The sequence below is a fragment of the Episyrphus balteatus genome, chromosome 4 (genome assembly GCF_945859705.1).
Source record: "Episyrphus balteatus chromosome 4, idEpiBalt1.1, whole genome shotgun sequence".
In the NCBI taxonomy this organism is placed as follows: domain Eukaryota; kingdom Metazoa; phylum Arthropoda; class Insecta; order Diptera; family Syrphidae; genus Episyrphus; species Episyrphus balteatus.
The window spans coordinates 60,573,370-60,586,620 of NC_079137.1; the positions used below are offsets into that span (position 1 = coordinate 60,573,370).

The 13,251-nt window shown below is 30.8% G+C and overlaps 1 protein-coding gene across 3 annotated transcripts in view; it reads left to right on the forward strand.

Moving 5' to 3' along the window:
* Positions 1 to 13,251, forward strand: part of LOC129917845 (CD151 antigen-like) — an 85,460-nt gene that overhangs the window by 66,919 nt on the left and 5,290 nt on the right. For all 3 annotated transcript variants that reach the window (XM_055998029.1, XM_055998028.1, XM_055998030.1), the window contains exon 3: positions 7,736 to 7,927. In XM_055998029.1, the coding sequence (XP_055854004.1) occupies positions 7,736 to 7,927 (192 nt within the window). The remainder of the gene's footprint in view (positions 1 to 7,735; positions 7,928 to 13,251) is intronic.

A 13,251-nucleotide genomic window follows, 5' to 3' on the forward strand; every position in this document is an offset into this window, starting at 1 on the left:
CGCATACAAATTTCTCATTTTTACAGCTGTTAACTAGTCGCTAAGCTGTTCATTGGAATTCCTTTGAGGTTTTGATAGCCCAGAAGAGTACACAGAACCTTGTAAACCGACTTTTTAGAGTTTTTCGTTACAAAAATCAAATAGAATAACAAACTGATGAAGGTGTTAGGTTAAGTTAAAGTTTGACATTACGTTCCAATTTTTCACTCTTCAATGTCACAATCCAATTTGTTTTTTCCAGAGATTTAATCCTATCGGTTTTGGTCCATAGAGCACGCTTTGTCTATGATATAAATCTTTTGCACCAATTTATCTTTAAACTGCATTGAGTTTGTAAAACTACAAGATATAACATTTGCATCTTATAAATCAAACTGCACCTCAAAACTAATGCAGTTCAATTTTTTTTTAAATTTTCCCTTCAAGTTTCTTGAGGCATTTTTCAACCACAAAACAAAATAAATCCATTTCTAACTAATTTATGTGCCTTGTTTCCGCTTTACCGTATAAAGCGAATAAAATACTCAACTTCCTCAGCCAATTTGATGTTGTCATTGACTTCAAGTAAACATGGTTAAGTCCATAAGCAAAGTTCAGACTCATAGATCGTCGTCGTTGAAGCCCGTAAGCACTCCATTAACGGCTACCCCACAACCAACCAACGAACGTGTAGGTGTTGCTAACATGTTTTGGACATTGCTTTGGACTACAAAACAGTTTGGTTGGAGAGTTGCGGTGTTGGTGGTGTTCGTTTTACTGCACCAACTCCATTTTCATTGGAGTGTGTCTTAAAATTTCAATCGATTGAAATATTTTCAACTCCAATTACCAGCCATTAAATAATTACTATAGCTTTACTTAGACCCTATAATATGCATTAGGATACCAGCATATCTGTTCTGTTGTACCTTGTCTAAGATAATAAAAGCCACACCAATTGAACTCGCGTTCCATGCCACCAACTGTGTTTGCGGTGTGATCTATGCCGCCGCAAACAAAAGACCTTAAGGGCACGTCTTCGAGTAAATAGAAAAAAGCGTTAACTAAAAATCTATTAGACATTTGCCGCGCTCCAGTTGGTGTGTATATTAACTATCATTGGATGTCTTGACTCTTTTTTTCTTTGATAGACAGAAATGTGTTATTATGTTGAACTTGTTTGTAATTCACATGGCGCATGTTAAACGTGAATGCTAAAAAGATGATTTTTTCAATTGATTTTAAAAGTTTTGAAAGATAACAACATGTTGATACATGGGTTCAGTAGTTTTTTTTTCTTCTTTTTATGTTAAGATTTTTATGTTTAGATTAAATATGTCATGTTTTGTAAATTTATTGATTATTATGTGTAATCCATTGTTTTTTTTTTTTTTTTAATTCAAATATTTTCTTTATGTTGGCGTAGCGTGGGAATTTAAATTTACTATTTTACAGGTAAATCACTATTATTGACTTTAAAAAGCATACATTTGTAACTAAATTCATAACACGTAATTTTTTTCGTGAACAATTACATTTAAAACACTTATACTTGGGTCAAGAAATAAAATTGTCAAAACTATTCACGTCTTTTTTACACGGGAGCGTATCGGAATCCCGCTTTTTAAAATCCCGTTTTTCGAAAATCCTGAAAAAAAAGTTTCAAAATCCCGTTTACTAAAATACCGCTTTTTTAAATCCCGTTTTCTGAAATCCCGCATTTAATGTTTAAAATAAAACAACTAGTTTTGCTTACAAAATCGGGATAATAAAACGGGATTATAAAAATCGGGATTTTAAAAAGCGGGATTATAAAAAGTGGGATAATGAAAAACGGGATTTTAAAAGCGGGATTTTAAAAAACGGGAATATAAAAAGCGGGATATCGAACCCAACCCTTTTTACACAATTTTGATTTTCAAAGTTGTTAAGTACGTTCAAAATTTGCAAAAAAATTGGCTATTGTGAATAGTTACTCGTTAATTTCCTTTGAAAGAAAGATTTCAGTGTTAAAAATGTTGGCTTTAAATTTCTATTTTAAAATGACGACCCTCTTCAAAACTGTGTATAATAAAATGGAAACATTAAAAACTTATTTGTTTAGTATTGAAAAAGGCCTAATTTCAATGGTTGTCTGAAAAACTATGACAGAATTTTTATCCATTTACTGTTTAGTTTTAATTAATTTAAAGTAAGAATAAATTTATAAAAAACCTTAAAAAATTACATAAAATTTGTTTTTCAAGTTCCGAAAACATTTTTTGAAGCAGTTCCGAACACGCAAATGAAATTATCATAACAAAGAATTTTTTTTTCAATTTCAACATTATGGTAACTCAAACGTTTACTTATATTTTTTTTTTAATGGGTAACATCACGAGATAGTGACACATCAAGAAAAAAAGTTCACACATGAAATGAAAAAAAAAAAAATATTGTATATACATTAGGGTGGTCCTTATTTGTATGGGAGAAAAAAAAAATTTTTTTTTTACCGAGCACCCGATTTTATTGTTCCTATGCAATTAAAACGTGTACAAAAAATATTTAAAAAAAAATCGTACAATATTAACACGTGTCCTTTTGAGTTTGAAGTTTTAAGAATTCTCTTCTATAAAGCTTAGTAAATAAGAATCCAAGCAATGTCTAATTTTTTATTTTTGAAGTGATAATTTCATAAATAATGTTAGAAAAACAAATATTATTTAAAAAAAATAAATTTTTGGATTATATTTTTATTAATTAATGACATTAAATTAGCCATTTTTCTTCCAAAAATAATGTTTATATTTCTAATAATTCTGCTCAAACGTTATTTACTATCAGAACAATGACAATATAAAAATTATTTGAAGAAAAAATTTAAATGGCAGCAAAGGACAAGATTTTTGAAAACAAAAACGAGTTTAGTATCAATCTTTTTTTCTATGTAAAAAATAAGATTCTAAATCAAAACTAGTGCTCATTCTCCGGCAATTTTTAAAGTTAAAGACTTTTTGCAGGATTAAAGATTACTTTATTCGTCGTGTTTGGTTCTGATTTTACTTTGACTTACAGTGTTTTTTTTTATCATTCTATTACGTTTTTGTTTTTGCTAATGGGAGATTTTTGGGGTTTTGGAGAAAATGGGAGAAAAAATTATGTATATGAAAAACTTTGATGCAGGCTCCAGGTCATCTCTATTAATTTTTCGGTGTGTGATATTTTGGCTATTAAAAAAGTTTTTTCTCTCTAAATTTGTTAATGTATTAGAAATATCTCCTTTATACTTCAAAAGAGAAAGTTTTTGCTTTTTTATTTGTGCATGTTTAAGTGAGATAGCTATGTTCAAAAGCTTCTCATGAAAATTATCTATGTGTGTGAAAAGTTTCTTCTGTATGCTCTTCTCCGACCATTCGTTTGAGAATTCAAACACCTGGAGCCTGCATCAAAGTTTTTCATATATATACTATTTGAAGAGGTCACTACAAAAATTCCTGTAATAGAAAAAATTATGTATTGGAGATTTTGTCCATGGGATGCCTTTCCCCATGGAGATTTTGTCCAAGTGGTCAAAAATTTTCTGGAGATTTTCTCCGATTGAGATTTTTTTTTGGAGATAGTGTAGGTTTCCCAATTATGAATACACTTGAAGCTTGTCAAAATTATTAATAAATGGAAGTGTCTGTTGATTTTCATAACAAAAGTTACTATGGATGGGATTATTGTATGAAGATGAAATTAAGGACGAAAAAGCTAATAATAAATGGATTAAGCTATCATTTCCATTCCAAAAACAAAATGCAAATTACTATGTCCAAAACAAATATGTTCAAGTAGTGAATCATGCGATTAAATCGCGCGATTTGATCGCATGATTCACTACCTGAACATATTTTTTTTTAGATTTTGGCTTGGGGGTTTTTCTCTTTTGAGATTTTGCTGCTGGAGATTTCAGTTTTTGGATTTTGGGTTTAAGGATTTTAGTTTGGGGATGATGTCTTGGGGAAAACGTCACCAACCCTTTATGACAGTATTCAAAGAAACGAGCGCTATGTAATGTATTTATTTTTACTTTGATCTTCAATTCGTTGCTAAAAAAAAAAACTTAATACATCTTGTTTTGAAGACAATTTCGATATAAGAATTTTGCTTTCATTAAAACCAGCTAAAAATAAATTTTCACGAGGCATATTTAGTAAACTTAACTATATTATTACAACTAAACAAAAGCTATTGCAATATTTTATAGCCAGAATGAAAAAAACTGCACTTTAAATGACATATACACTTGCTTAGGGACAATAAAAAACATTTACATTAAATTCATAAAAAATTTCATACTGTGAAAGTAGATAGATAGTAGTAGACTTGTCTTCGATACAAAAAACTTACACGGTTTTTATTTTATGTGAACGCAGTTCGTTACACTTCAGTTTTCTCTTTAAATTGATCGGTATAAGAAAATAAAATGCTGCATTAACTTTAGAACCTATAAAGTCGTTAAAAAATGGCTTTAATTAATTCATAAATAAATTTTGTATTTATGTTTTTATTCATACTGGCCTACATATTTTCTATTATTATTTTTAATGTCAGAAATTCTTTTTAAAATCATCAAATCCGCTCAATACGAGCTTTGGTTTTATGAGGTTGTTAACAAATTGTAGAGTTTCAGAAAAATGTCAAGTTGTTAGCAAAAATAATTGATTGAACATTCAAGTTACATACTTGTTAGAGCAAAAATTGTAAACTCGTTTCAAGCTACTATACTTCTTAAAGGCCAGACTGTTTAAGTGTTTATAGTGGCTAAGATCAGATTAGCAAATTAGATTAATAACTCAAAATAATAATTTTAGCTTCATTGAACATTAATTTTATAGAAAAAGAGATGTGAACGGACTGTTTTATATTTTTTTTAAATTTATGAATGCAAAAAAAAACGCTGGACGATAAAATTATTGCATTAATATGTCATTTTCTGAAATATTGTTATATATAAGTCATACAAAACTAGCAAGAACAAATTGTAGAACAATCCAGGAACAGAAAAATAAAAATATCCTAAATGATTCTAAATTCAAGTTCGAAGATCAGCTCTTTTGTTTAGGTCAAAAATCGTTGATATCGCTAATATTTGCTAATGCAACAATAATTTTACAATCATTTTTTTTAATTATATTTTTTTAATAGTACCTAAACAACTTTTGTATTCTGTCAATTAATTTAACGGTACCTTTAAGCTGGTTTTATACATTAAAAACCGATTTATTTTTACTCACAGTTATCGTTTTTTCTTTGTTTTTATGCTATAAGGATTTCTGACACCTTAATTCGGATCTCCACATAATAACAGACACCCATATTGCTTATCAACCGACAAATGAGTACTAAAAGCAATAAAAAACGAGGGTGTAGATCACTTAGTATTTTTTTTTTTTTTTTTTTTTTGAGTAATCATCCCACCGACTCCATTCCTCTGTTATAAAACAAAAAAGGTTGATCTAGATAAGAATTTTATGATTGCCACCATATCAGATTAAAAACAAAAATGCATCTTTATCATCTAACGCTCACGTTTTTTTCCCTTTTTCTTCTCTCAAATCTTAAAAAAAAACACGATCTTCGAATAAGTATTCCCAAATACAAAAACAAAAACCTTTAACTTTCAATTACATATCTGCTTAACGAAGACAAAAAAACAAAACCATAAAATCCTCAAGTCCAAGATTTTGGTCATCATCATCTCACCATCATCATCATCCGCATATCGATTAAAATAGCTGCGGGGAACTTTTTTTTAATCATGAATGAGGTTGAGATGCTGACATAAGATGCATTAAATTTGATGGCGCTTCAAAAAAAAAAAATATCTTCGTTGGAAAATTCTATTAAGAAAAAACATTTGAACCCTCAAAGTGATCTCTTGTGGTATCCCGTTTTAATTGATTTCGTGAGCTCTATAGGCCTAAAATTTCCGTGTTTATTGTGGGAGCTATATTAACTATGAAACATGCGATCAAGTTTCCATCCCACAAAGGTGAAAGTTGAACGGATTTATGTCCAAACTCACGCGATGACGCCAAAATTAATTTCCATGACTGTGCGTCGTTTGATTGTCATCGTCTTACGGCTGTGCAGTTGTTGGGACTTGATGCTGTCATTTAAACGTCAGTTTGTATTTTCAATTGAGTCGTTGAAAATTCCTTTACTGTTGTTGCACACTCTGTGCAAACTCTAACTTCGATTCATTGAAATTTCTATTGATCTGACATAGTTAATAGCTGATGAGGCTGCCCAGTTCCCCAGTGGTACTACTTTTGCTGCTGCTGCTGGCTGTCATCAGACACACAAACGGTTGTTGGTTTGCGTTCGCTTTGCCAAGGTGAACATGAACATGAAAACAAACCAGAGAGAACAACCAGGAGAGACTATCTTTAATCTTTTGGTGCGCGCGCAGGCGCAACACACTGTCTGACTGTCCATAGAAATGTCAATTTGTGGAACGTGTTGCACGGTCCATGCTAACAATAATTGTTTACGATTTGCATTTTATTGCTTCCCAAGGGGGCGGTCGTCGTCTAAAGTGGAGAAGAAAGAGGAAAAACACATTTATTTTGTATGTTTTTGTGTCTCATTGAAGAATTTCGACAAAAAAAATAAAGCCTGCTTTCGTGACATAAGTGATTGATGATGGGTGATAAATGGGTGACGGACATTAACTGAATAACTACTACTTTTCTATTGAATTGGGAGGCTTTTCAATTGATTAGAATGCCTCGCCCAGTCTAACGCTATGGGTGCAAACAGTGGGGAAAAATACTTAGTAAATGGGAATAAATTCTATGAGTATTTAATTGAAATGTCAAACAACTGTCAAAAATCTGTCAAATGAACTGTCACTTTTCGTTTTGACATCTGTGATGAATTAATGAATTAGCAAGCACCCGCAAGTGTGTGGATTTAATCAAACTTTTTTGTAGCTTTCTGTTGAAAATTGTAAAAACGCCTACTGACACGCCTTCTGACACGCCCACTTAAATGCTACATTGAATCAAATCAATCGTTTTTCAACCTGATCTTGCTAGAATTGTATGTATCTCTTTAAAAATTTTAGCTTGTTACAAAATTTTGAGTTCATTCGATTTTTCTGATCAAAATTGTTAAAACGCCTATTGCCACGCCCACTTAAAGGCAATATTGAATCAAATCAATATTTTTTTAACCTGATCTTGCTAGATTTTTTATCTATCTATATAAAAGTTTTAGCTTATACAAAATTTTGAATTCAATATATTTTGTCTCTCTTATTTGTCCCACTGTATGACGAGTTAACTATGGTGCGATGAGTCTTAACTAATTGAGTTGAAATTGGGTACCGCGTGGCTGTGCGGCGCATTCCCGGTTGACTTGAATGTAGATAACTGTCACTTTGTGTGTAACTTTACGATGTGTGCGGTTTAGAAATAGTTTTGCAACAAATCGCTTTTATTTTTTTTTTTACGAAATCCCAGACTTTTGTGAGGTCATTTATCTTGAATACAGTAATTAACTCTACTAGGAGGTCAGTATATAATGGATTCAGATTAATGGTTTGAGTCTGGGGAAGATATTAGTTTACTTTATAAGAGTGGGAGTTGAACTATGTTAGTTAGTTTTTTTTTTTTTTAATTTAATGTTTGTTTATTTATTTGATTTTTTTTGAATGCGTAGGATTATTTAAAATTTAATTTATTATAATGTTATTTTATTCATGTATTTTCATTTTTATTTACAGATGTCAGGAGTAGTTGTTTATGGTGTTGCTATGTGGACGATATTTTGGAAATTACATTATGCTCCATTATTAGTTTCGATAGCATATCAAGTTGGTACATATGGATTGGCAGTTGCTGGAGCATTAGCAATTATTGGTGGTTTCCTTGGATGCTTTGGAATATTTTATGAACAGAAAGTTATTATTTTGTTTGTAAGTATTTTTTTAAATTTAATTTAATAAAAAAAAACATATGTCGGTAATGTCGTTAAGAGTGAATACTACCTATATTAACTCGAAATCAGTCGATAAATAAGATCGATGTACCAGGTTGATTAATACATATTAAATGCCCTTTTCCGTTCTTACAAAAAAGTCTCACTGGCCATTGGGACCAGTTCCACAGTCAAAGATTAAGTTGAGTAATGGTAAGGAAGTGCACATTTTTAAATATAAATTGTCAATAAAAATGACTTTCAGTGTAAAATAAAGTGACCCGATATTGAGAACTTACGTGACACTTATCTTAAATTAAGCAGGTGTAAAAAGAGCACTACATTACCATCCCTATTTTTTAAGATTTCGCTGTGAAAGTGCCCCAATTACTTGACAAATCCTACGTAGAACTGTGCTGATGCACTGCTTGCTCATGTAAAACTTAAATTACACACTTTTCACGAAAAACTAAGAACTACTTTGCCGACTTTTTAAGTTTTAACTGTGAAAGTGTCCTTAAGTAGCCAGTATTTAAAGCTGAGGTGACAATTAAAAACACATTCCATGAGAAACTGAGAACTACCTTACCATCCCGAATTTTAAGTGTTAGCTGGCACTAAATATCTCAACTGACCAAAAGTCTCCTATCAAGACTATGATATCTGCACTCAGAGCCAGTTTCACGGTCAACACCTAAGTATTGAGTCGGTAGGGTAGTTTTTATTTTTATATGGAAATAGTTAAAACATAATTTCAAGTTTTTTGTCGGTAAGGTAGTTCTTATATTTATTTTAAATACATACTCCATAATTTGCACTACAATTTAGAGTTCTTATGTGTATGAAAAATGAAACATAAGTTTCTGAAATGAGCCAATTATTCAACTGTGGTATTGGTTATAAGGTCTTTAAACTATCATTTATTTGCGTGAGTTAATGTATCTACCGATTTGAACTGTGGAAGGTTAATAAAATGCCATTAAATTAGCCAAAGTACCCTAAAATGAGAGATAATTTGTTACAAAGTAGCAACATTACAAAAATCTTCCATTGAAAATGTATTCAAACAAAATTCATTCAAATTGGATCAAGAAATAGGAAATCTCAAATTTGAATAAATCGATTTTGCTAATACAATTAGAGAGTCTGTAGGCATACAAAAAAGCCTTTTCTCACTGGTTAAGGTATAGGTTAGGATTTAAATCAAAACATTATAGGTATTCAAATGTCGATATCGTCGTTGTCGTTTCTTTAGTTTAGTCAGTCGTGACAAAATTATGCTGTGTGAATAATTTCAATGAGCCTTCCTTGCATTGGAATTTTGTTTACCACTAATTGAACACTTAAATTTAAGTCTTCCGCATTCTCTCTTATTTTCTCGTACTTTCGTATACTAACATCTACTTATGCTAAGTAATAATTCAATTAAATTGTTTTTTTGCCTTGCAATAGTTTCTATTAGTCAAAGCCCCTAAAGTACATGAAGGAGTCTATCATTATGATGACTTAAATCGGTACTTTAAAGAAAAAAAAAGTTATAAGAAGTAAAGTCACGATCAAAAAAGATAACTATTCCATAAAGGCATAGAGTCTTTCTTTTATGCGGCTTCTAATTTTGCTATAACATTTGTGTACAAGAGTAATCTGTGACCTTAACCTTAAGCCACGTACATTTTTATTTATAAGAGAATGGCAGTAAACAACAAAAGTGAAAACATGTGTGGAGAATTTAAAATAAAACTCTATTGAAAAAGGTATGCCATAAACAAAAGAAAATTCAGATTCAGAAAAAAAGTGAATGCTTCCATTACACAGAGACACCTCCTTGGGATAAAGACTGATGATTTTTAAGCCTTTTGATGTTAAAGAATGATCGTGTTTTATGTTTAAAAAAAAAATGTAATGACCTGAAAATAGGTGAGAAACAGTAATGAGATGAATTAACATAATTCTCATTTACGAGTACAATGAGAATGTAGACAAATTGCAGACAAAACGTGTTGAATATGCCTTTTGAAAAGGTAAAAAGGCAAGTAAAGTATACCTTTTTAAAAGGCATATTTAAACACCTTTTGAACATCATGTTTCATTTATCCACAAATTATTTTAATCCTTTTCAATTCCAATAAAAAGAACGCTTTAAGAAATATTGGCTCATTGAGAAAAAGGATTTAAAATTCATACTGAAATCAATCTGAAAATATATAAACGCAAAATATTGTCGGTGTCTATTTAGGGAATTCACCATCATTTGCTAATAGAAGACAATTTTTTATGGAACATAAACTTTTTTCGGTATCTTAAGAGTACCTTTACTTCTTTTCTTGTATTATTTAACTGCATAAATTTGGAACTACTTCTCATAAATTGAAAAATTAAGTATCGTGCAAGAAGTGTCTCTCTTGTTCGCTAGTTATGTATAAGCTTTCTAAAGTTTTTTTTAATATGACGCTATCAGTATAGACAAACATTACTTACATTACATTACTTTTCAACAGTTTTTGATCAAATTATCATATCAAGTAACTAATAAGATAAGGGGGAACATACATTACCACAATAAAAAGAAAAAATAACTCCAAAAAGTATAGTCTTTTAGGCTGCCAAAAGCTTGGTTTGAATTTGTTTAATTAATAATGGTATGGCAGTGCATATTTTTGCATAGAATGGGGGACTTCATTTGCTAATGATGCCTCTAGCCGAATGCACAAAAGAGCTGTGGTAATGAGTGAGAGTCACTTTTTTCATATCTTTCATATCCGTTGGTGAAGAAGTAAACGATTGTTGATAACATGGTTTCACTTTTTTATAAGGGATGTTTTTTAACAATATTACCTATAGGTAATTTTGGATTATTAAAAATACATATCATTTGTTTGTGATTAATAGAGAGAATACGTTCAAATAATTTCATTTTGATGTAGGTACATGCAGCTACATACAATTCCTCACGTGAGTTCTTATTTGTCCTACAGACCATTATTGCCGAAAATAAGTTATAGATGCCATTTTATATTTTCGACCACGCTCTTTCGATTGCTGCAATCAGAATCGTCATATCTCTTTTAGTTTTCAAGATAAAAAATGATTTTGTCCTATAGACCAAATTTTTTGATGAATTTTATGCTTATTTGTCCTATATACGTTTTTGTATGCAGTAGGACAAATATTGGCTTTATAATTATGCAAAATTTGTGCTTAAATGTCCTATATCCAACACAACTGCCAAAGTTAACTTTATTTTAATAAAAGAACGGGCCACTGGGGAGTAAATAAACATGAAGAAAACCGCTGAAACTAAGTCTATAGCAGGAATAAAAGCTGTCTTCTTTTCGGCTCCAGTATTTACTGCCAAGAAATTTTCAGTACTTCTGAGTACATTCGAGGATTATTTTTCTATAGAAAAAAAAAAGAGTTGAATGCAACAAGAAGTATGTAGCAGTAGATACTGGAGCCCAAATGAACAAAATTAAAGTTGGCTGAATTTCTACTTATACTACGTTTTATACCTACTATTTTCAAGGGTTCAAGTTGATGAAAGGTAAGGTAGTGCAGATTGTAACAAGATAATTTTCATTTAAATGCAATATTGACTCGCCTGTACAATTTCGCCTGTACCATTCCTCAACTTAAGGCCTTAAACCCAATAGTAATGCATAGCTTAAAAGAGTTTTAATACTCAAGAATTATACAAATATCTTGGAAAAATATGTGTATTCAATTCTTAGGTACGCCAAATATAGTTAAAAGAAACATAACTTAATTATTTTTTTTAAGTGATCAAATAAAATGTTTAAAATCACAATTACTTTCCTAATATGCTTAACACTGAATCAGGAAAATTAGATTTACAAATAAAGAATACAACTTATTTCTCAAGCGTGCGTTCGTTTGTATTTTTCCCGCCAAATAAAAAAGAATATTTTGTGTTGAGTAAAGTAACTCAAGCTTAAAGGTTCTATAAGTTTCTAATGGATACTTAGATCGTTTGTGTATTGCACATTCTGTTTAAATAGACAACCACTTAAGTAAAAATTTTCAATAATCATCTTCATAAAAAATCAATAAATGTTTAAGATATCTATCTTAGCGTAAACATACCTTAAACAGCATCTTAGGAGTATGTTTCATTTGTAGCTCAACGCCGACACTTGAGATAAATGCTCCAATCTACACGAACCGCCTCGACTGACCGTTTCATCAAATATAGAATATAATTTCTATTCTCGGCTTCTTATTTTGCTAGTTATATTTTTGAACTTAAACTTAACCCTTTCTTAAATAGCATAAAATTGAAAAATCTTTTCAGAACAAAACTACGACGTGACGTAAACAAGGTTGTTTTACTTTACATCCGCTCTGTTGGTTTTTGTAAATCAATTCTAATTAAGTGATTGTGTTTTCTATTAACAAAATGAAATGAACTGGAAAATTGACGCATAGCGTTGACAGAGATATCTGCAGTCTGAACATTTCTTTTGTTTTATGAAGTGGAAAAACATTGAAAAAGTATTTTGTAAAGTATTTAAGAATAAGGCTTTATAGAGCCAAGCAATGGGTTATTTGTTTAAAGTAAATTAATGATAAGGCAGTGATGAAGTATTTATTTTATGTCATCTCATTTTGAGATGCATTTCCGCAGTCGAATGCAATGGCACTTAAATCATAGCCGACAATTTTAGTCAACACGTTTTAGAAATGGTAAGGCAGTTTTTATCTAATTTTGCCACGTTAAGTGCCTTTTATTTGACTGCAAAACTACCTTTAAGTGATGTTTCCTGTGTTTAAGTGTGCACTACATTACCATACAAATCTACAATTAAGTGTTGACTGGAAAAATGACGCTTAGGTGGTCTTTGGACACTTCATTAGGAATATACACACTGCCCTGCCAGCTCTAAACTTAAGCTTTGGCTGTGGGGTAACTTACTTCTAATGTTACACTGCCTTACCATTTGCGACTTAAATGTCGACTATTTTAATTTCTTTTTGTTTTGGTCAATATTAAATATTCAAACAACACTTTCTGTTGGCTTATGTAAACGGCCCTTAGTTGCTTCCACTCTCAATATGCACAGATGCACAATGCCTTACATGTTTCACTTAAATGCGGAATTTTAAGTTGAACCTAGGACGTTTGGTTTCAAGACTTCGCACTTAGAAACTCATCTTCAAAACCCATTGTCATAATCTTCCGTTTCAGCTCACCAAAATTTTAAAAAACAATGAAGCTCACCAAAATTTAAGTTACACTAAAAAAAAACCCGATGTTCAAAGTCATAATTCCAAACATTGTTATACATTTTATGCGCGCCTTAATTT